The following is a 24,985-nucleotide window of genomic DNA, read 5'->3' as shown; positions in this document are numbered from 1 at the left end:
CGGATGAAATTTAAAAAAAATCTTAGGTAACACTTCATTTTTGACGGATTACAAACGAACAATAATCTACCGGTAAATTGTTCGTCTGAAACATTTACTGACGGATATCTGTGGGTAACTTTCTGACGGAATTACCCACGGATAAAATTCATGGGTAATTACCTACGGATAAAATTTGTGTGTATTGTTGATAATATTTTTAAGAAATCGTTTTAAAATTATATTAAATAACACTCTTATTTAGTGCAACATCCCTCATATCTGACCTTTCAACAACTCCACTCCACAACACTTCATGCAACTCCTCTTTGGTCAAAAGACTTCATTGATCAGAATCCTCCATGGATAACCCTTTTTGAGATATTCGTCTCCTTTTAGGATCAAAGATTGACTCCACAAACCTCACAAATCAACACAAGACTTTTTAGCGTGTCTTGTCATCACTCGCACACTTTTCTAAAAAAAATCCTTGTAGGTCACCCATCCCTAAATTACTTCATGTCGAGCACGCTTAACTATGAAGTTCTTAAGGAATAAGCTACCAAAGAATAAATGCATCTCATTGGTATAAATAGTACAAATTAATTCCTTTATAGTGTGTTTGGATGAGAAATTTAAATGAAATAATTAATTTATTTGAAGAATTTCAAATTTTTTGAAGTGAAATACCTTGTTTGGATGGAGAATTTATAAGGAATTTGAAATTCAAGCATTTGTGAAATTATTTAAAATAGTAGAATTTCATATTCTCCGAAAAAAGTAAAAATTTGAAATTTCTCATATATTTTTTTCTTATTTCACTTATATACTTTATCTTATCTCTTATCTCTTCATGTTTTTAATTATTAAATATTCAAAAATATTTTTAAAATTTTTAAATATTATCTAATATTAATTTTAAAATTATTAAATATTTAAAAATTAACTAATATTTATTTTTATAAAATTTAATTTAAAAATCTCAACATATAAATATATTTTTAAAATCAATTTTACCATGATGGAATCAAATTATCATATCCACCCTAGTATTTTAAAATTTAAGAAATTTGAATTGACTTATCCAAACAAAATATTTTAAGAATGATAGAAATTGAAATCAAAGTAATACAAATACCAAGAATTTAAAATTCATTGAATTTGTAAAATTCCTCATCCAAACACACCATTAGACTTTTTAATATAGATTATCGTCTCAATTTGAAGGAATTCAATGGTATCTGTGGATTTCAAACCATAAGAGAAAAAAACCCAAGATCATTTAATCCATACATGTTTTGGGGGGCTGTAACAGCTCATACACAATGGGAGGCTCATCTACATTTATCATTCTGCCATTAGAATTATGCATAGGTTTATTGCATCTACTATTCTAGGTCGTGGCGGCTCAGAAAGTAAAGTACGCCTAACTGATTTATTATTTATATTGGCAATGATGAAAAATAGGGATGACATGATCAACTCTGGTGCATATTTTAATATTTGAATTTATGTTATGTTATAAATTTTTGTTTTCAATCTTTGAACCACATTGCTACATTTTGTTAAATATTTTGTTGAAATGTAACACTTAAATTTAAACATCATTCAATGCTTCTTTAATGTAACACTTAAATTTAAACATTAATCCTTGGTGTTTTGGAATGGCTTGTTCTGAAACTAGAACGGTCCGTTCTTAAACCAAAACATTTTGCTGCACTCATTGTGTGTTACATTTACATCTGGAACGGGCCGTTTCAGATACAAAATTAACACACAACAAATGAAAGCAAAATGAGTCGTTCTGATTTTAGAATGGGCCGTTTCAGATGCATTAAAAAGGAGTATGAGACCTTGCCACCTATGTATCTACATGACAATCATGTCATCACATTTAACACCGTTTGTGAAATTTGAATGAAAAGTCTTACATTGATATTTTTTTAATTATTGGGGACCAAATTGAAACCAAAATTATTGAGGGATGAAATTGAAACTATTAATTATTATAAAAGACTAAATTAGGTTTTTAGCCAACTTAAAAAAATATATAAATTGCTTAAAAGTGATGATAATATTGTTGTTGAGTATCAATCCCATTTTTTTTTGTAAGAGGAAGATATTAATTTATAATAAAAAAATATTTATATGAACTCCTACATAATTAATAACAATAGTTATTTATGTTAAAAAATATTTAGAAGTTTTTTTTACGATTGGATTTTTAGGCATTTTTTTAATTAGAGTATATAAATTTTTTAAAATTTCTTATTTATTTTGATCTATTTATAATATATATTTCTAACTTATGATAACTTTATTTTTAAATAAATTTTTAGATTTAAATTTTATTAATAGAAGAGATGTGATCAAGAAAAAAAAAGAATTATAAAATCCTCTCTCTTTCTAATATGAACAGTACAAATGTATTTTCTTAATTATTAGTATTTCTTTGTTGTTGTGTGTTTGTAATGGTTATCAAAAGTAAACTAAAACAAAATAAATTATAAAAGTTTTTTTTTATTTTAAAAATTTGACAAACTTTAATAAATTAAAACTAACGTCTAAAATTAAAAATATCAATAAAGTTGAATATTGGCATGACATTCTTTATTTCTGATTTTTTTATTTGAAAAATAAATAAATTAATATTTAAATTTGCTTGTTATAATTTTAGCTTATTTTTTATTTACCTATCTGTGTTGTAAATTATATTTTAACTAAAATAAAATGAAGAGGGATCCTTTTACTCTATGAATAAGTTTACTTAGACTTATTCCGTTCAATAACTCATGTTCTACATCAAATTTTAATGATCCAACTGTTCAATTTAAAGTTCTTAATGCATAGATCAAATTTACAAATTTTTAAAAAAATTGAAAATGATTAGATAATTCGTTTCATTAATTTGAATCAACGTATAAAATAATTTTATAATTATCTGCTAATTTGAATTAATAAAATGAAGTATAAAATGATTTTCAAATTTTCTAAAAATTTACAGATTTGATCTATGCATTAAGAACTTTAAATTGAACAGTTAGATCGTTAAAATTTGATGTAAAACATGAGTTATTGAACATAGTAAGTCTAGGTAGACTTACTCCTGGAGTAAAAGGATCCCTTCTCAAATAAAATAGTTAAAAGTTGTATTAATTAGTCTTGAGAAAATATTATGAACTAAATAAATTGTAAATATGTGTGTGGAAATTAAAATAAACGTAATTAGTAGGGTTGAATGTAGCATGAAAATAATTAATTTAAAGTTAAAATTTAATAATTTAGCGAGTGTTAGAGTTGCAGATTTATCAAGTAAATAAGTAGATAGATAATTGATTGGATTGATTTATTTTTCCATCACGAGTTTTTTATTTTAAAAAAGAAACTGGTCAGGTTAACCCAAACTATTTTCTACTGTGTTTCTTTTCCCTTCACATTGGGCTAGTCCCACAAATGGCCCAAATAATGTGCCCCAACTTTGAAACCAATCCAATGATGAGAGAAATCTACAGGAATGCATTTGTCGAAGGTTTGAGAATGCTAGAAGGTGTCCCTGCCCTATGAATATCTTTCACCCTAATTTTTTTTTTTGAAAAATACCTTATACGCAAAGTAGTAAAAAACCAACATTTGATAGTATACCAAAATAGATATTCTATGTTTTATAAAAATGGAATCTAACTTATTTATATGGTATAATATATTTTAAAATTTAATATTAGTAATATTTATTTTCTTTTAAAAAATTATAATAAAGTATCTAAATAGAATATGAATTTATCTTTCAACAAACTTATAAATTTCACTTTATTATATAAATTAAAAAGTTTAATATTTAAAAAGATAAATAAAAATATATATAATTTTAATATATTATAATAAATTTAATATAATAATAATAATAATAATTATTATTATTATTATTTTTTTTTTTTCATCTTTATTCAAATAGATCAATCTTTTAAGTGTAATATAAGTTTTTTTTTTAAAAATAACTTGTAGCCTATGCTTTTAAATTAAATAGATTATAATAAAAAACTTTAGATTAACCTATTTTTAAATATATGTGATTACTTTGTATGTTTATTGATTTCTGTATGTGAATTGAGTAAATTACATTATTTTAAAAAAAATATTTTATTTTTTGTTATAGACTATTTATATTATTTATAATATATTTTTATTTAAATAAAAAAATTAATTCTTTCAATAATAAAAAATTCATACATAAAAATTAAATTCAATATATAGTTTAAATAAAATCAAATATATACATACTAAATCAATCATTCATCTTTTGTTTGATAATTCAATTATATTATAATTATATTTTAAACTATATATATTATTTATAATATCTATCTATACCTCAACTTTTTAAAGCAAAATTTCCTCTGAACTTTTTTTCTTTTTGTTTTATTCATTTTTATACTTGTATGGCCCATTTTTTCATTCAATATGTTGAAATCAGGAATGACTAATAATATATACGCCTCTTATACACCTCCAATCTATTTTTTATTAAATATAATTCTTTAAATATCTTTCTAACTAAATTTTTATTTTTAAATTTATTTTTTATTTACCCTCTTCTTTCATCATTCTTTTTTTTTTTTTTCTTTTTCTCATTCTCCTTTTTCATCACTCTAGTCATTCTTTGATGATTTTATTTTTTTTCGTTTTTCATTCTTGATGTTTCTTCTTGTATAATCAACATAATCATATTTTATCTTTCTATCTTTTAAATTCTATTTTTCACTTTCTACTCTATTCTTTCTTAAACCCCAATTTTTCATTCAATCTTCATTATTCTCTACTTTTAATATAAAGCACAAATTAATATATTAAATTAAATTTTATATTTATAATTTTTTTAAACTTATTTAACATTACTTATGGACAACAAGATTATAGACGACGGTGGTGGATGAAAAGATAAAGAAACACGTAAGTTAAATTTGTCATATCCTAAAATAAGATTCGAAATTTAATTTTAGCATTCCGGAAAGTACTTTCCAAAATAATAAAATTATTGTTCGAGAAAGTATTTTTTGAATGTGTGTTTCTTATATAATTTCGGAAAGAACTTTCCAGAACAATAACTTTAATATTCTTTAAAGTACTTTTCGAAATTATGTACAAAAATATTTTTGAAAAATACTTTCTGGAATAAGAGAAAGAAAAGGAGTACGAAGAAGAGGAGCGCGGATTGCAAATTTAGGGATTATATATGTTTTTTTAAAAGTATAATTTAGGAATTTTATAAAAAAAAAATTTTAAAAAAAGTATGTTTATATGTACACGGAAGTGTGCTTATCATCACCCATCCGGAATATATAATATATGTATGGGCCATAAACCCGAGCTACATGCATGCGCATCCAGTGACTTAAATCCCTAAAATGACTTAAAATGCAAAAATCCTGTAATTGGAGTAAAGTAAAGGAGCCGTTTCGCAGCCCTTACGCGAACGTCCTGCGATTGGAGCCCCTTACGCGAGATCCGGCAGCCCTCCTGCGCGAGTTCCGGCAGCCACCCTGCACGAGTTCCGGCAGCCACCTTGCACGAGTTCCGGCAGCCGTTTCGCACAAACAGTAAGTATCTTTTTTATCTTTTTTTTTTTTCATTTAAAGAAAAAACGAATAATGGGTATATATATATATATATATATATATATATATTTATTTATTTATCTTTTTCTTATTTGCCATCTAAAGAAAAAAGTATATTGTATGTTTGATAAGAGTAGGATATATAAATCTGTTTATAGATTAGAGAAGTAGATTTGAGATTTATATAAAAAAAAAAGGTTCTTTCAATTTTATCATGGAATACCTGTTGTAATATTATGAATAATGTTCCATTCTATTCACCTGGAAAAGGCTTAATTTTGATTTCTTTTTTCATTCCATTACTTAAAAAGTTAAATATGCATCGGTAATTTTTTGTTCACTTCATCCATTGGCCAATGTGCTCTCACATAAAATTCACTTTTTCTTTTTGCAATGAATCAAATTAGTGCATGTAGAAGCCTTGAACATCGCTTAACATCTTTTGTTTAAGGTGCATTAGAATGACATCGTTGCAAATTGAACGGCAACATAAATATGGTTTTGGTCAAATTTAGGATGTTGGCTTATTAAATAAAGTCATTTTTAATTGAGGAAAAAATTAAAATAAGTTGTCTTTAAACAATAAAGAGATGCTTTTGCTTCTAAAGAGATTCAGCTTTGAAATTTTGGTGGTTGTGTTTTTTGTAATGTATTCTTTCTCATTGTATATTACAGAAAAAGTATGCTTTGTTATTAAAAATAATTAAATGACATGCTAATAATAGCTTGATTTATAATGTTTAGCATTTAAAATAATAACAGTTAAATATAAAATTCTAACTAATTATATTTTAAATTATACATCTCAAATCTATCTAAGAACTTAAGTGATCTAAGAAATTAAGTGGTTCTTTTGATAAGTGATAATAGCTATCATTTAAAGAGTGTCAAAATATTGCAATTACTCTTCATTAACTCTTCTTCCACTTTTTATGCAATAATCTTCTTATCAAACTTAAGTTGATCCTACACCAAAAGCAACAACTTTAAAAATAGGAGAATAACAACAAATAATCCATGAATCCCATAATTTTTATGACATAAAATTAAAGAAAACACCATAATAATCTTTTCATTGGAAAGCATAAAAAGAGAAAACTAGTAAATGAAATTTTCAATTAAATAAGTAGGAAAACTTGGACAAAGAATGTCAATTATAAAGTGTACAAATTTAAAAAAAAATATGAATTTAAAGAAAAATCACTTTAAGTGTGAGTTTTTTTTAATATTTTTTTATGTTGGTTATCTATTAACAATAATGCTGAAAGCATAGTATGATTCCTAGGCAAGAGTTGGCCCAATGCCTAAGAGAGATGAACTCTAGAAGATGAGAACCATGAGACAAAACTACCAAAAAAGCCAACAAATAAATAAATAGAAAATATAAATATAATTTTAAGTAAAAATAAATAGATAATACCAAGTTTCAGTTACAAAAATAAATATTCCAATTTAATCATAATTTCAGTTAAGATTTAAACAAATTTTATTTTTAAATTAAAAAAGGTTAAAAATTAATAAAAGATTTTAATAACCTAAAATTTTACTCAAAATATATATATGATGAAATATATATGTAGTAGATTATCGATATAATTTTTTTCTCCATCCGGTGAACAGCTTAAATCCTAGTCATTCTTATTTTGATGCATATATCAAACCGTCAGCAATACTTTCAAACCGTGGGGGGATTTGCAAAGGTCCCCCACGCTAGCCGTCTCAACAATATATGATAGAAGAAAGGTTTATTTTCCAAATCTCCAAATTAAGAATTGCATATATCAGCTTTTATGCATAAAATATAAGTAAGTAATTTATGCTATAATTAATTTTATAATTTAAATAATTAAAATTACCTATATTATGTGTATAAAAATTAGGGTTATTAAAGTCTTTTTAATAATATTTTCTTTTCTTTTATTTATTTATATATATTTAATTTAAAAAATAAAATTTGTTTAAAATCTTAATTGAAATTATAATAAAAATTAAATTTTTGTTTTGTAATGAAGTTCATAAATATTCAGAATTAAAATTTTAAATAAATTATAGATATAAGAATAATTTAAATTAGATTATCCTAACTGAAATTTGTTATTATCTATTTATCTTTACTTTAAATTATGTTTCTATTTTTTTATGTATTTATTTACCCACTTATTTGATAACTATTTTGATGGTTGTCAAATCTTACCTTCCAAAGTATTCTTATCTCTCTGAGATCAATATGAGATATTAGTAGATTATAGATAATAGAGAGAATTTGTAGAAGTATGAATCAGATTTAGGATGATTTGATTTAAACAATTAATTAAGAAAAATAATTACCCTATTTCCCCCCGAAGAAGCAAAAAAGCATAGTTTGTTTGTTCTATTTGCAATTGCAGTAATCAACCACTTCTCTTATATGTATACTTTCCATTATGACTTACTTAAAATTGAAATGAGTAAGAAACTCACTATACTTTTGAGTATATTGTAATGAGATCTTGTATCAAGTATCATAATGATTTAGTGTCATATGTGAATATGTCATTCATTTGATGAAAGGCTAGAAAAAGTACAAGATAACTTGAATATATTTTTTTTTTTCATGGACATGGTCCACTTAGTTTGAACATAGTTTGAATGGTTCTTAACTTAGTACTCTCTATTCGATGGATTGTTTGTGTGATAATGGACGGGTGTTCTTTTTTGAATTTTAGAAAAAGATGAGTCTAAATATGTGAAAATAATGATGAATTTTTTTTTTCTTTTAAACACATTAATTTATAATCCAAAAGGATATTTTGTAATAAGATGATTTGATTGAAATAATTAATTAAGAAAATAATTAATATCGATATCTAGTATTTAATGTATTCCATTTAAAAGTTGGTCCATTTGAGTATCTAGTATTTAATGTATTACATTTAAGAATTCATCCATTTGCGTGAATATAAGTTGGTGAGATACAAGAATTATGAGAAAAATAATCCCGTTTTCCTTAGAGAATATAACATAAAATTTTGATGTTTTTGTTCTATTTGCAATTGCAGTGGGTGATGGTGAAAGTGAGACATTCGAATTCAAGGCTGAGACGCTGAGCCTTATGAACAACACTTTCCATTTAAACAAAGAAACCTTCTTTCATGAACTTATCAACAATGCTTTTGAGGTAAGTAGTTCTTCAAGTTTAGTTTTGTAAAGATTACAAATTTCAATTTCATTTGTGTTTCTTTTCTAGGCTTTGGACAAAATTCAATATGAGAGGCAAACTGAGTTAGGAGCTCAATTCATTAGATTGGTCCCTCATAAGGTTAACAAAACACTTTCCATTATTGACAATGGTATTGGCATGACCAAAACAGGTAATGTGCTGCATTTTTGTTTTATACGTGTGTGTGCATTTCATGCTTATAGGTGTGGTGTGCGTATTATTTTAGATTTGATCCACAATTTGGGAAGGTCTAGTCAATTAGGTGTTGGTTTCTACTCCACTTTCTTGGTTGCTGACAAGGTCATGGTCACCACCAAACACAACCACCATGATCAATACACTTGGAAATCTCAGGGTGGTGCCTCTTTCACTGTTACCAAGGACTCTAGTGGCCAACAACTCAAGAGGGGAACCAAAATCACCCTCTTTCTTAAGGAGGACCAGGTAAGGAACACAAATTATTCATAAACCCCATTTCTTTTGATGCAATTCACTAATTCCTATATTTTTGTCAATAGTTGGAGTACTTGGAAGAGATGAGGATCAAGGACCTTGTCAAGAAACACTTTGAATTCACCAGCTATCCCATTTACCTTTGGACTGAGAAGACAACAGAGAAGGAAATTAGTAATGATGTTCAACATGTTGATGAGGATCCTAAGAGGAAGAAAAAGATCAAGGAGGTTTCCCACCTTTGGCAACTCATTAACAAACAAAAGTTTGTGGATGTCGCAAGTGAAAAGTTTAGGAACCGCATACCTGATGATTTGACATTCTCTGTTATGGGGAAATTGCCTTTAAAATCTATCAAGAGATTTGGCTGTGTTTGTAAATCATGGGTCTTCTTACTTGAAAACCCTCATTTCATGACAATCTTTTGCAACAATTTCTTATCTAATCATCGTTCTTACTATGATGATACAGTTCTCCTCCTACGTCAATCTTTGAGCGGTAATGTCACTCAAACTCATCATGAGAACTTGTTTTTGCTTTCTGGTGAGAGATTTCAGAATAGGGTCAAATTAGACTGGCCAAATATATTTCAAGAGCAAAATCTAGCGAATTCTTATATACATATTTTGGGTCATGCTAGTATTAATGGATTTCTTTGTGTCAACAACCTATATTCCACAATTGGACTGTGGAACCCAACTACCGAAGAATTGAAGATCCTTCCTCCTAGCCCAAACAAGTTTATACCATCTAATTTAGTTTATTCAGCTGATCCATGTGGATTTGGCTATGACCGTGATACGGATGACTATAAGGTGATTAGTCATGTAGAATTTGTTCTATTTATTGAACATGAAAACTGGAATCATGAAAATGAACATCGTGACCCTTTCTGGGAGATATATAGCCTGAGAAGTAACTCTTGGAAGAATCTTGAGGTCGATGTCGATGTACCCTGCAGTGATAGGGTTGACTATTTGTATTTGGATGGAATGTGTCATTGGCAAGGTGGTGGTTACTTGGTGTCGTTTGACTTAAGCAACGAGGTATTCTTTATAACATCTTTACCCTCAGAAATACCATCAGACAGGATATTTTATGAATATGATGTTACTTTGGTGTTGTTAAATGTATCTGTTGCTTTGATCTCGCATTTTAAGTATTCCTCCACATTTTGCATATCAATTTTGGGTAAAGTCGGTGTGAAGGAATCATGGACTAAACTTTTCATTGTTGAGCCCTTGCCTTACATTCTACATTCTATCGGAGCTGGGAAGAAGGAGGATATTTTTTTCCGAAGTAAAGATGAAGAACTAGTCAGGTATGATTTAAATACTCACATGATTGAGGAGCTTGATGTTAAAGGGATCGATAGATCTTGTCAGATTGTAATTTATAAGGAAAGTCATCTTTCAATCAACACAATAAATAATTAATTTTTTTTGTCTGCACCTAAGACGATTATGACAAGTTATTAGAATCTTAACTTGTATATATACAATGTGATTTGTCAATTATGCATTGTTACAAGTATATGACAAATTAATAAACCATTTGATCATATAAATATTGTTTTGTCAATTTTATTATGAAGATTTACTTTCTTAAAATTTTACGAACCGGATTGACTTTTAATTCAATTGTAATTAGGATGATCTTGAAAGATTTATTTTGTTATGTATTATAGAATTATAGTCGTTATTTATAAATCCTTAAATATTATGATTGTGTTGTTTTCTATTTAAGTAATTTTTCATTTAGATTTTTTTTTCACATCTAATGAGTGATACCAACATAAAATTAACTTCATGTCACGGTGATAAATAGAAAATTAATGAGTAAATTGCAAATTCTTGTTTAACATAACATATATCTTTCTTAAAATCAATGCAACCTGACAATGAATTATAAGTTTAATAGTTTAAGTAATCACTCTAACAGCTCCACCACCCTTGAGTAGACTTACCGTTCAAGGTTTCTTCAAACTCAATGATCTCATTGTTGGATTCATAGACAACTCGAGTTCTTTCATCAACGTTATTGATGACTTTGTCCAACACAAAATGATGACTATCACTGTTGTAACCTCCAGCTTTTTCAATCAATGATCCCAAAGGAGCTACCTCAAACAACAATCTCAACTTAGCTTTGGTCAATGTTGATGCCACGTTTGTGAAGATCCTTTTTTCTTTTACAATAATCTACAGAACATTTTGAAAGCATATATATTAATTTACTAGGTTGATAGTCAGCTTCTGGAACATGCATATTTATGAAAAAATATAAAAGATTAAACCGTATTAAAATGTCATGTATTGTTGTGTTAAGAAAAAAATTTGGTTGACATCTGGCACCATTCCTCGTGTGTATCTTAGTGTATACTTTTCATTGACATAGTAATCGATCAACTATTGAATGACAGAGAAAGATGTAAGTATTCAGTCAAACAAGTCATAGTAACACTTATAGAAAAATATAGGTAAACCTTAGCATAATCGGGGTTGTCAGATGTGGCTCTTAAATTTTTTTGGGGGGAGTAGTTTTCCTTCTGCAATTTTCTATGCATGCTACCATTTTCCTGAAATATGAATATATATTAAACATTTTAGTCATGTGATAAAATTTGGATAAGACTCCTTTAAAGGGAGTTTGTGAAAAATTATGTGTATCATGTATAACATAACCCACTAAAATTTAATGGTCAAGACACCCTCTTCCAATTTAGAGACAAAATCACTTGTAGAATCTTTATTTTTGAAAAACAAAAAACAAACTTTTACACTAATGAAAAACAAAGGAATAACATAAGCAATTTTCATATTAAGAGGTCTAGCAAGTTCAATTTTAAATAAAATATATGGTAATTTGTGATTACTTAAAATAAGATTTTTTATGGCATAAACCTGACCTTCATCAAGTAGAAGAAATTCATGGGTGTCCAGGAAGTCCTTAAGAGCAAGCACATACATGGTTCTAGGACCCAAAATCCCTTGGCTGCAACAACTTGATTTCTTCCTGTGATCCTAGTCAACTTATCTCCAAGCCACACGCCAAAGATGGTGCCTACTGTGAAGTTTGTGTCCACAATGTTGGACCCATCAAGGGGATCAAATGCGACACTAAACCTACCTATTTGTTGCATATTCACATAAATGCATCACATCAAAAGTGAAATTTTTATATTAGAGACAAAATTGAGTTTAATTGTCAATTTAATATAATTATTATGTCAGACCTTCTACTGGACCTCCCATGTCCTAGAGCTCATGAATTTCTTTAGAACAGGCACACTTGCACAAACGGGAGTAATTTAAGGCATATGCACACAACATTGGAGAAGTCAGTTTTATTGCATATTCTAGTAAGTTTGTTTTCGTAATAGTGATCCCATTAAGTGTGCCGATCAGGATGGATCATTAAAAAATAACAAAAAGAAAAATTAATAAATTTTTTTTTATCATTCTAATAAAACTAGTATGGGTACTCCTGTGATGCATGAGATATTTAATTTAAGACACGGTTTGTATGATAGTAATTAATAAATATAATTAAAATAATCATGAGTTTAACTTTATTTTTTTATAGTCTTAATTTTTTTATAATAAAAAGAGTATTATAGAAAATTTATAAATTAATGTATATAATAATAAGTTTAATATATTTATTGACCTTATGATAACTAACATGTTAAGACAGACGAAGTAATTCCCAGCAAAGTTTTGAATGAGATAAATATAATACATGTTATTTCTAAGAAGTGTGTTAGTATTTCAGAAAAATATAAGTACAGGCAAAATGAATAACAAAATATGTACAACTTCCTACACTGAAAAAGATGAAGCAAAGCACAACATAAGAATCACACGAAGAGTAAACAAGTCAAATGAATAGCCAAAGTATGATGTGTGCGCCAAACGATCATGAGTCTATTATTAGACAAAAGTGTGTCAAAAACAAAATAGAGCACAAATCAGATGAAGCATTGGTCAAAAGAAAGTCAACTATGTATCAGACTAAGAACGACACAAACTGAAAGGTATTCCAGACGGAAACAAAGTATGTCCATCCACAATGTTGACCAGACCATAAAGAAAGTCAAAGCATCAATGTCAAAAAGCTTAGATGAAGGACAAGACTTGAGACGCACAAGATCAACAGACGCAGACGAAAACTACCATACAAGCAATTGAGAAATCAAGTCTCCCAAGACAACTCAGGCATTATCTACGATCATAAAAGCTCAAAATGGTTGCGCGAGCAATAGAAGAAGAGGAGAAAAAGAAAATCAAGCGTAGAAGTAAAAGCATGCATGTGTTAGAAAAAATATATTACTTTTTCAGATAAGGACAACGCTCTACAACTACGCGATCAGAAAAGGACAAAAAGGTTCTTAGGTCTCTGCTAAATTCAGACACTCTTGCATGCAAAACGAAGAAGACTTCATGCAATGTCCATGAACAGGAAGCAACATTTAATGCAAGATCCTGAACATTAAATGAAAGATCAAACTAGTTATGAACGACTATATTTGCTTCAACGGACACTTGCAACGGACAAATTTTACAAAACTATATATATATGTCACAACTTTGAACCTGAAAAGGTTGGCTTTTAGAAAAGATAGATGAAGAGTGATATCAAGCCCATGAAGTAAGGAAACCAGAGATAGAGTTTCTAGAGTCAAATGTACATTGATGTAATTATCACTGTAGACTAAGGAGTTCTAAGTGTAACTTAGGATCATATACCTTAGTGAGTGTAGAAAACATATGTATTCTCTCTATGAGAGTAAACCAAACACTCAACCTCAATTATTTATTTATCATTTGTAAAGTCTGAAGAGGCTAGGAAAAGAATACTTGTAAAGCCTGGAAAGGCTTGTCAAAAAATACTTACTACAAGCCAGAAGTGACTGATTAAAGAATACTAGCGCTAATGAGTAAATTTAGCGGGTTAGGAGTTGGTCGATAATACTCACTGAGAGCCAGAAGTGGTTGAATAAAGAATACTAGTACTAATAGCCAACCAGGAGTGGTTGATAATACTCGGGACCAAGAGTGGTTGAGAATACTTATTGAGAGTCTGAAGAGGCTGAACAAAGAATACTAGAGCTAATAAGTGAAGTTAGCCAATCAAGAGTGGTTGATAATACTTGGGACTAGGAGTGATCGAGAATACACACTAAGAGCCTGAAGAGGCTAAACAAAGAATACTAGTGCGATTAGCCAACCAGGAGTGGTTGAGAATACTCAAGACCATGAGTGGTCGAGAATACTCAATGCGAGCCTAAAGAGGCTGATTAAAGAATACTAGCGTTGATGAGTGAAGTTGACGGGTTAGAAGTGGTCGACAATACTTGGCAAACTAGAAGTGGTCATAATACTTGTATTTCATTGAACATCTAGTGGAACCCTTCATTTGAAGGAGACTGGACGTAACTCAGTTTGAGCGAACCAGTATAAAAATACTTGCACTATGTTTTAATGTTCAGATGCATTTTCACTCAGTTGATTTAATATACTGAAAACTTCGTCTAATGCTTATCGTCCATTATAACTATCTTCAGATGAAAATCACACTTGTTTAACTTCCTATTTTAAAGAACGATTTTCGTTTAAGAATCATTTTTCCTGTGAAAATGATAAACTTTCAGATGCAAATCTACACAGTAAATGCTAAGCATTCAAAATAATATTTTCACTAGACGAAGAATGAGTCCCTTGCGAAAACGTTTTCAAAATACATTTGTTTACACACACACATTCAATCCCCCTTCTATGTGTATTTTCATCTAACTTCATTACATATATGATATTTGAGGCAATTATTGACCGATGTTAAATTTTTAATTTATAATATTATCTCTATTAAAAAAATTATTTATTATAATTTTAAATTATTATAATGTAATAATTTCATGCAAGGTAAATATTTAAAATAATGTTATTGTAATAATTGATTTAAATATAGTGTGATATATATAATTGATTGAAATTTCATTTTTACTCTTCTATTTATCTAATTTTTCATTTAATAAATACAATCATTTTTATAAAAAAATATTATAATTCAAACATTATTTTGAATGATTATTTCATTTGATTGTCAATTAAATTATATAGTCTATTCTTTTGTTTTTTCGTCCCATTAATATAGACACTTTTTTTATAAAAAAAAATTCCATTATAATTAAAACATTTATCTAAAAAGTAATTTTTAAAGTTTAATACTCCAAAACAAATTATGAAAATATCCATATAAATACACATACTATATTAATTTGACAATGAAGAGTTCTTAGTCTTAATGACTATGTTCAACAACATATATAAATATATACATGACAAAAGAACATGTATTTTAGGTAAAAATAAAAAATAAAAAAGCGTGTTTATTAGTCTTCTTCTGTTTGTGGGTTAGCGTGCTCATTTTAACATTTATTATTAATACTAGCATTAAAAACGCGTGTATTTTATGTAAAAAAAAATAACATGACTCTATTTTTTACTCTTTTTGCTTTTGAGTGGACGTGTTCATTTAGTCTTCTTCTGAACCTGCAAAAAAGAGAAGCATCATCTTACTCCGACTCTTCTCTCGAGTTTATATCATTTTTTTGACTTTTCCATTTAAAGAACATTTGCAGAATTTTGGTAGTGTACTGACATTAATGAAGGAGACCACTGGTGGGTTGTGGCAGTAGCTTGATAATCGATGATAATAATGACATATAATTACTTACTTCTGTTGAATGCTTAGCTCCGACCCTTGTGTTGATGCTTTTGAATTTGAGGTTATGAATGATGACCAAATGAATCCTTGTTAAATTATAATAGGTTATACCTTTGGCACCTTAAAGAAAGTGGAGGCATTACTTGAATTGGATTATGTGTTGCAATAATTTATTAGCTTGCAGAATATTAAAGCTATGTCTACTTACGCTCATCAAATGGAATAGCAGTACTTTGCACACGATCTCTTAGATAATTCTAGTATGTAATATTTATTTTGTCACTCTTTAGATATAAATGATTGAAGAAACACCGTCATTGTAGAACCTATCCCTAAATAATTAATGCTTCGAGTTTTGTAATTATTCTATATACTTACCTCTATCTTATATATTGAATGATTCTCCACGTGAAAAAACTTTTTCTGATAAAGTCCTAGGCCAATTTATTTTCCTATTATTAGAAAATTTTGAATTTAAAAATTATGCTCTATCATTTCATATTAGAAATATGCTTATAAAAAAAAATAGAAATCCATTAGAATTTATATGAAGCAAGCACAACATCATAGTATTGTCCATATTAATGAAAAGTTAATTTTATTCAACAACCGTAATAAGTATATACATGACATGACAAATTAAAGTCTTTGCCAAAAAACATTAACTTTCAATAGGCCAAAGTTATATAAACCTTAAACATAATCATCTCATAGAAAAAAAAATATTAGAATACAAATATTTAAAATTATAATATAAGTAATATATTTAATTACTAATATTATTTTTATAAGTAATTTAAATATATAAAAAATATTATTTAAATATTAACTATTTTTTATCAGTTATTTTTTTAATATTAAAATGCTAAGTTAATGGTATTTTTTATATCATAAAATTAGGTTGTGTTTTTGTTTTTGTTTCTTACACTTAAAACTCTCACTTTTTGTTATAGTTTTTTTTTTTTCTAAACAACTAAACTTGCATCCCAAATATGACCAACTTTCATTCCAAAAGAGTTAGAATTACACGTGTAGATATCTACAAAATGCAACAAAAGCAAAGGTTTTAAAATTAAAGTAAAAAAATAAACATATATAATTAAGAGGATGAAAAAACTTCATTAATGCTAAAATATTGTTCTATTTTATTAATAACACTCATAAAATTATTTTTAATGACATTGTACTCTTGTTTAGTGTTAAATAAAAATAGAAATTTACAACAACAAAAAAAGGTACTTAAATAAAATGGATGGTCATTGACAGACCAGACAAGCCAAAGGAAAGTGTAGATTGGCGTTAAAAGATGTGAGAGCAATTGCCCTCACAAAGTTTTATTTTTAACTTAAATATTTTTAATTAAAAAAATTTGCACAGCAATAAGGTATTATCTAAATAAAACAATTTTTTTAAAAAATGATTGTAGAAAGTTATAGAAGATAAAAGAAAATAAAATAAGTTGTAGAAAGTTGTAGAAAAAAGGAAGGGTTTTTTTTTTTTTGCTTTTTGATTGTTCTGTTGTGTTCCTTGTTGGATGAGAAGTACAAATATGCGTTTAATTTTGAAAATAGAAAAATTTTGATATGAATTAAAGTGCTCTGTGGAGACTATGTGAATATGATGAGATAATGTGAAAAGTGAATGAGACATGAGATATGATGATAATGTTATATGATGAGACATAATAATGTTATATGATAATGAGACATGATAATGTGATATGAGAATGCATAGAGTCTTGAATTACATGCATTATTTGCATAAATGTTTTAAGGATACGATATGGAATACACCGCCAGGAAAGACCCCCTTGTGTAAAAGCTCAGGGATTAGTCCTTAGGAATAGCTCGGTTTAGAAGTCTCAATCTCGCCCATTGTGTGCATGGGATGTATCTTGCGCGACTTAGTTATCCCGACTAGACCTTGTTAGTATGTCCTTCTAGTGAGAGTGCGTAGAGGATGTGACCCGACATGTACTCCTAGACTACTCTCGTGTGTTGCTAGCGGCAATACACCATGTGATGTGTTACTAGTGCCACATGCATGATAATATGTAGTCTGTGTCCATTACATGTGCATTTTTAATGTTATATGTTAACTTGATTTTTATGTCTTTGGTGAGTGGAATGTGATATTGTTGTTAACTATCTATGTTATGTACATATACATGTTTTGTTTGTGTTTGATTATCCGGTGTGTATTACTACACCATGAACTATAGTGAGATGTTTTTCACTCCCTTTTCTTTTGTGTTGTTTTCCTTTGATTGTTATATAGGTGATCATCAGCAGCATGAGGCTAAGGATGTTGGAGACGAAGCTTAGACTTCAATGTTGGGCTTTGCTCTGATAGGACATGTGACATCGGCGTGTGGATAGGATTAGATTAGGATATTGTTTCTATTAAATTATTTTGAAAACCTTAGCCTTATTTCTTTTGCAATTTCCACTGATTATGTTATTTGTTTAAATCATGGATGTGGTGCTCTCTATCTGAACACGTTTGATATTTTAAAAATGAAAGATTGTATTATTCAAATTTTATTATTTATGTGTTATGGTATGCGGGAAAGAGGGTGTCACACATGTCAAAGATGGTACCTACTGTGAAGTTTGTGTCCACAATGTTGGATCCATCAAGGGGATCAAATGCGACACTAAAACCACCTATTTGTTGCATATTTACATAAATGCATCACATCAAAAGTGAAATTTTTGTATTAGAAACAAAATTAAGTTTAATTGTCAATTTAATATAATTATTATGTCAGACCTTCTACTAGGCATCCCATGTCTTAGAGCTCATGAATTTCTTTAGAGTAGGCATACTTGCACAAATGGGAGTAATTTAAGACATATGCACGCAACATTGAAGAAGTCAATTTTATTGCATATTCTAGTAGGCTTGTTTTTGTAATAGTGATTCTATTAAATGTGTTGATCAGGATGGATCATTACAAGAATAACATAAAGAAAAATTAATATTTTTTTTTATGATTCTAATAAAACTAGTATAAGTACTCGTGTGATGCATGAGATATTGATTTAAAACACGATTTGTATGATAATAATTAATAAGTATAATAAAAACAATCATGTGTTTATTAGTTTAATGTGTTTAATTTTATTTTTTTATAGTTTTAATTTTTTTTATAATAAAAAAAGTATTATAGAAAATTTATAAATTAATGTATATAATAACGAGTTTAATATATTTATTGATCTTATAATAAATAACATATATGATATTTGAGGACCAATGTTAAATTGTTAATTTATAATATTATTTCTATTAAAAACATTATTTATTATAATTTTAAATTATTATAATGTAATAGCTTCATGTAATGTAAATATTTAAAAACAATATTATTGTAATAATTAATTTAAATATAGTGTGATATATATAATTGATTTAAAACAATGTGATTGTAATAATTGATTTAGTCTTAATAATTATGTTCAACAACAGATATAAATATATACATTACAAAAGATCATGTATTTTATGTAGAAAAAAAAGGTGTTTATTAGTCTTTTTCTATTTGTGGGTGGACATGTTCATTTAACATTTATTACTAATACTAGCATTAAAAAAAAACCTTTACTTTATGTAAAAAAATAACATGACTTTTTTTTTTTCATTCTGTTTGTGGGTGGACGTGTTCATTTAGTTGCAATTTCTAGTGAAGTCAAATTATCTTACAGAAAGAATATCTTACCTTGATGTTTTTACAAATGTTCTTGTGAACCCTAAACCAAAAAATGTTCTTCTGAACCTGCCAAAAAGATAAGCATCATCTTACCTTAATGAAGGAGAGACCACTGGTGGGTTGTTTCCTCCTTAAATGATTTTCCGATTGTTGTCATTCTTAAAAAAAACCACTTCGAAATTTTTTTTACAAATTTTATTTCCATGCATTTGCCATAATTTCACCTCTTGTTTATCATACGTCCATCCTTCTGTCAGATGTAACATTAAAGACTTTTTATTAGAGAATTATACTTGTATAAAGAGTATCACTTTTGTATATGGCTTTAAAAATTCTTCACGCATCTGGCATAAATATTTCACATGATGAAGGAGAGAAATGGAGATATCCAGTTCCTGCACCTGGAAAATGACACGTGGATAAAAAAATTTTAATGGCGGATATTTTTTCAATGGTTGAACTCAAGAAGACCCAATGAAGCAAAATGTTTTGTGCATTTCCAACATAAATATACAAGATTCTTCCCTCTCAACCCCTCCCCCATGCGTCATAGTCCAAAGGCTCCGTATAAGACAAGTCCTATTGGCATCCTTCTCATGGTGAACCTCTCTACCCCGTCGGCACTTCATCGATGGGTAAGGACGGTACCAATACAAATTTTATCTAGCCACGTGTCTCATTGATATTTACCCAAATAGAGAGGCTGTTCAACATGTTTGTTGCCTCCTTATTATTTTTTTGCTGAAAATTCAACTTGTTTATTTATTTAAAGATGTATTTTGCAAATGGGTTAATTACATGGTATAGGATATGCATTTTCTAAATCTTGTTATTTTTTATTTTGAAGTTATTGACTTTTTTCAGACCTATCCATCCAATGAGTATGCAGAAACTCTAAGACTAACAAAATTATTCGATTTTTCTTTATTTATTAATATAAATTATTTTGTAAAATATACATTTGTTTTACATTTAGATCCTTGTCCCACTGCTTGAGTAGTACAATTGTGAACTGTGTTGTGCTTGTGTTCAAGCACAATCTTATCTCAATTAATTGATTACTACTACATACAACTTCTGGCATAGCTTTTATAGCATTGGATATGGCTGTGGTAATGCTCGCCGTTGGATAACTGTTACCCGGTTGTATGCCGCTGTTTTGTAGAATAGCTTTAAGATCTCTTTTAAAAAAGAAACTTAAAACCAATTTTAAGAAATCATTTTGCTGCAACTGAGAGCATGAGCCATGTTTGTTCCATTGATACGTCTAAAAGGAAATGTTTCTCCCATCATTTAATGCTGGCCAATTTGTTTCAAGTTGACTCTTAAATTGTGGGTCAATCTAGTAACATAAATAACATTCATCAAGTTTTTAATATTATATAAAAATATTGATTAAAAAAATAAAATTTTACCTTATTTGCATCAAATTTAATCGAAGGGCAAAATTGTGGTTGTGGGTTGGACTTCTTACTAGGCCATAGGCCATGGACAGTAAATCTAGATGAAATATTAACAGCACACGGGTTCTTCGTGTTCGTGCAGAAGGCTGGTGGCCAAGTTTTTGCTAATTTCCAAAATCCAAAACTTCCATGAATGAGAATGGGAAGAAAAAAAGGAGTAAAAGACAGCTCAACTTCATGATAACTTAGAATTATAGAAAAGAGAAATGAAGTGAAGTTTAGAATGAAAGAAACGAAAGTAAAAATTTCACATGAAATAGATTACAAAATGAGTCCTTTTATAATAAACAATAATTCTATATTGAGATTGTAGTATACGTGTATGAATTTTCTTTTTTAAAATAAGTATGTTGCATATATGAAATGTGATCATATTTATTGTATATGACGCGTGGGGGAGGGGTTGAGAGGGAAGAATCTTGTTATATCTGGCAGAAGGATAGACGTATGATAAATAATCGGTGAAATTATGGCAAATGCATGGAAAATTTGTAAAAAAATATCGAAGTGGTTTTTTTTAAGAATGACAACAATCGGAAAATCATTTAAGGAGGAAACAATTGTGGGAAAAAGATGGGTAATTAATAGTAAAGAATAAAAAAATCATATGAAACTAGTAACTGATCTAGATGTTGAAAATTTCTTTAATTAGGATAAGAAAATAGTCTATAATATTTTCAAGAAAAATATGATAATTTTTTTTACATGATAACCTAGAGAAAGAAATGTTACTAAGCATTCAGCAGTAGTAAGTAACTAAATGTCATTATCATCAATTCTTTCTCAGGTGCTTTTCTCACTTCACATTATAATTTCATCTCATTATGAAAGTTTGAAAATTAGAATAAAGTTTTATTATATTTTAGCCCCTTCAATGAAAATTGCTTAGCTCCGACCCTTGTGTTGATGCTTTTGAATTTGAGGTTATGAATGATAGCCAAAATGAATCCTTGTTAAATTATAATAAGTTATACCTTTGGCACCTTAAAGAAATTAAGTGGAGATGTTACTTGAATTGGATTATAGCTTGTAGAATATTGAAGCTATGTCTACTTATGCTAATCAAATGGAACAAAAATACTCTGCACACGGTCTCTAAGATGATTCTGGTATGGAATGACAATTTTGTCACTCTTTAGATATAAAGGATTGAAGAAACATCATCATATAGGTACAATCTATCCCTAAATAGATTAATGCTACGAGTTCTGTGTTCTTAACTCTATCCTAAATATTAAATGACTCTCGCATGAAATAACTTTTTATCTTTATCTTTTTTTATTTTTTTCTTTTTTTTTCTTTCTTTTTTCTAAAGGCATATTTTATTATATTTGAAAAATAAAGAAAAAAATTAGTGAATAATTGACACTTATTTTCTTGATCTTAGTGAATAATGAAAAGTCTTTTTTTTTATTGTTTTTATCATTTTTTCTTCTTTTTTCTAAACGCATATTTTATTATATTTGAAAAATAAAGAAAAAAAATTAGTGAATATTGAAATTTATTTTCTTAAACTCTGTCATGTTAATAATAAAAATTATAAACTTTAATTTGTTATAAATTAATTTCAAACTTTATTATTTTTACAAATAAATATCTTATTTTAAAATTTTTGTCTCAATTATTTCTAAACATTTCATTTATTAATTTTTTGGTACATATATTTTAATTTTATTTTCATATTTACTAAAATATCATATAATTTAGAAGAAGAAAAAAATCAAATAAAGAGTTTTTTTTATTGTTTTTATCATTTTTTTTTCTAAATGCATATTTATTATATTTGAAAAAATAAAGAAAAAAATTAGTGAATAATTGACATTTAAGATAAATAGTTTTACTTGAAGTTGTTAATAAAAAAAATTATTTGTAAAAATATTAAATTTTCAATATCAATATTATTTAGAATGAAGTTAAGATTAATGGTGCTTATTTGTAAAAGAGATAAAATTTAAGGATTAATTGAAATAAAAATTAAAGTTCATAATGTTTATTTATAAATCAGATAAAATTTAAGGATTGATTATGTGACACCCTCTACCCCAACATATATATACAGTAATTATAAAAATAAAATTCTTCATCTTTAAAAAAATAAATCTCAGACCACATAAGGGTAAAGAGTTCACATTCATAAACTTAATCCAAATAACATGTCAGTGAAATTATAAAGAAATAAAATTAAGTTTTCAAATAGTTTAATGGAAATAGCATCCTAAACTAAGCTTAGCTATGCTCCAATGTCATATATTCTATCAGAGCATGCCCAACTGAAGCCTAAGCCTCATCACCAACATCCTCATGCTGATGATTACCTGCAACACAATTTAAACACATACAAAAAACAACAAGGGAGTGAGAAACATCTCACTCAGGTTCAGGTGTAAAAATAACGGTCAGGAAGAACACACAAAAATCATAACAAAGCACAACACAAAATACACGTTAATCAAGCACAACTCAAGTCATACATACATTAGTAGCACATACATAGTCACTCATTATGCAATGATGCCATGGACTCGACTCACAAATGCATGCATGTGGCGCCAGTCACATATCACATTATGCATTGCTGCTAGCAATACACATAGAGCAGTCTAGGAGTACATGCCAGATCAACCGTGCACTCTCAACTAGAAGGATGTACTGATAGGGTCTCGTCGGGATAGTGAAACTGCGCAAGATACGTCCCATGCACACAAACGGGCAGAACCGGGCCTTCGAAACCGCACTAGGACTCCTCCAAGATGTTTCACACTCGGAGGGTCTTCCCTAACGGTGTACTCCATATCGTACCCTTCACATAGATGCATATGATGCATGTCACACATTCACAAACTCATGGACTCATCACTTTAGTTGTCATGGCATTTCATGTCTTATCTCATTTCATCACGTTTCACATTCTCATAGTCATAATGCTCACAATAGCACGCCATCACATCATGTCTCATGTCATTTGTTCATATTTCACACAGTCATACTCATAAGTTTATCATTTGGAGATTCTTATCATCATCATGTCATATTCACTTTTCACATTGCCTCATAATCATATTCATAATTGTTCCTCATAGGGTTTTGCACAGGAACTCACAGAACACACTAATTCATATCAAAACATGTTCAAATTCAAAATTAAATATACATTCATGCTCAACATTTAGCAAGAAACACAATAGAATACTCAAAAGTCAAAATATAAAACATCTAAAATTTGTTTGTTTCTCATAGAGTTTTCCATAGGAACCCATACAACACTCTAATTCATATCAAAATATATTTATTCTCAAAATTAATCACATATTCACACATCACATCCAACAAGGAACACAACAAAACAATCAGAAGGCAAAACATAAAATATTCATATTTTGTCTGTTCCTAGAAGCATGCATCAGGCAAGGGATTGGGGATCAATCTTACTACCCAACAATTATTCTCACACCCCCGAGTGAGGTTTCTCACACCCCCTTACCTAGATAAGCAGAAGACGAAGCTAGAGTAAAATCTGGTTGATTTTTTTCTCTTGGTTCTCCTTGGTCTTCAGAGAGTGTGTCCAGAAGCAGTGCTAGAGTCTGCTATTTATAAATGTCAAAAGTGACCAGAATGACCCATTTCAGATCCGGAACGACTTGTTTTGGATCCCTTCATCATGTGTAAAATTCACATCTAGAACGACCCGTTCTTAAACCAAAACGACCCGTTCTAGGGTTGCATTTTAACACATAACGACCAAGTTTGAAATGGCCCGTTCTTAAACCAGAACGGCCCGTTCCCAACTAGGATTATAGGCATTTTTAGTAGTTTTGAATGACCTGTTCCAGTTTGGGAA

At 28.4% G+C, this 24,985-nt stretch overlaps 2 protein-coding genes across 4 annotated transcripts; one reads left to right on the top strand and one right to left on the bottom strand.

Annotated features, from left to right (window-relative positions):
• The first annotated feature begins 5,325 nt into the window (after positions 1-5,325).
• On the top strand, positions 5,326-10,836 carry LOC109806472 (heat shock protein 83). Of its 3 annotated transcripts, none has more exons than XM_083065495.1 (5): positions 5,326-5,573; positions 8,630-8,748; positions 8,818-9,234; positions 9,309-10,289; positions 10,441-10,591. In XM_083065495.1, coding segments are annotated over exons 1-5 (1,527 nt in total). In that variant the 5' UTR covers positions 5,326-5,572; the 3' UTR covers positions 10,450-10,591. The 3 variants fall into 3 exon arrangements, with proteins under 3 accessions (XP_082921621.1, XP_082921619.1, XP_082921620.1); XM_083065494.1 differs by having other exon boundaries at positions 5,329-5,573; positions 8,818-8,941; positions 9,017-9,234; positions 9,309-10,836; XM_083065493.1 differs by having other exon boundaries at positions 5,327-5,573; positions 9,309-10,836.
• Positions 10,837-11,054: 218 nt separating this feature from the next.
• On the bottom strand, positions 11,055-12,497 carry LOC109806289 (sedoheptulose-1,7-bisphosphatase, chloroplastic-like). The gene is made up of 5 exons (XM_083065663.1): positions 12,479-12,497; positions 12,152-12,372; positions 11,729-11,821; positions 11,210-11,444; positions 11,055-11,137 (listed from the first exon to the last, which is right to left on the bottom strand). Exons 1-5 carry the CDS (start codon positions 12,495-12,497, stop codon positions 11,055-11,057), a joined length of 651 nt encoding a protein of 216 aa, XP_082921789.1.
• Positions 12,498-24,985: the final 12,488 nt, after the last annotated feature.

Source organism: Cajanus cajan, chromosome 10 (assembly GCF_000230855.2).
Source record: "Cajanus cajan strain Asha chromosome 10, NIPB_CcT2T_4, whole genome shotgun sequence".
In the NCBI taxonomy this organism is placed as follows: Eukaryota; Viridiplantae; Streptophyta; class Magnoliopsida; order Fabales; family Fabaceae; genus Cajanus; species Cajanus cajan.
The sequence above is the reverse complement of the archived record's forward strand: the minus strand, read 5'-3'. Positions and strand labels throughout refer to the sequence as shown.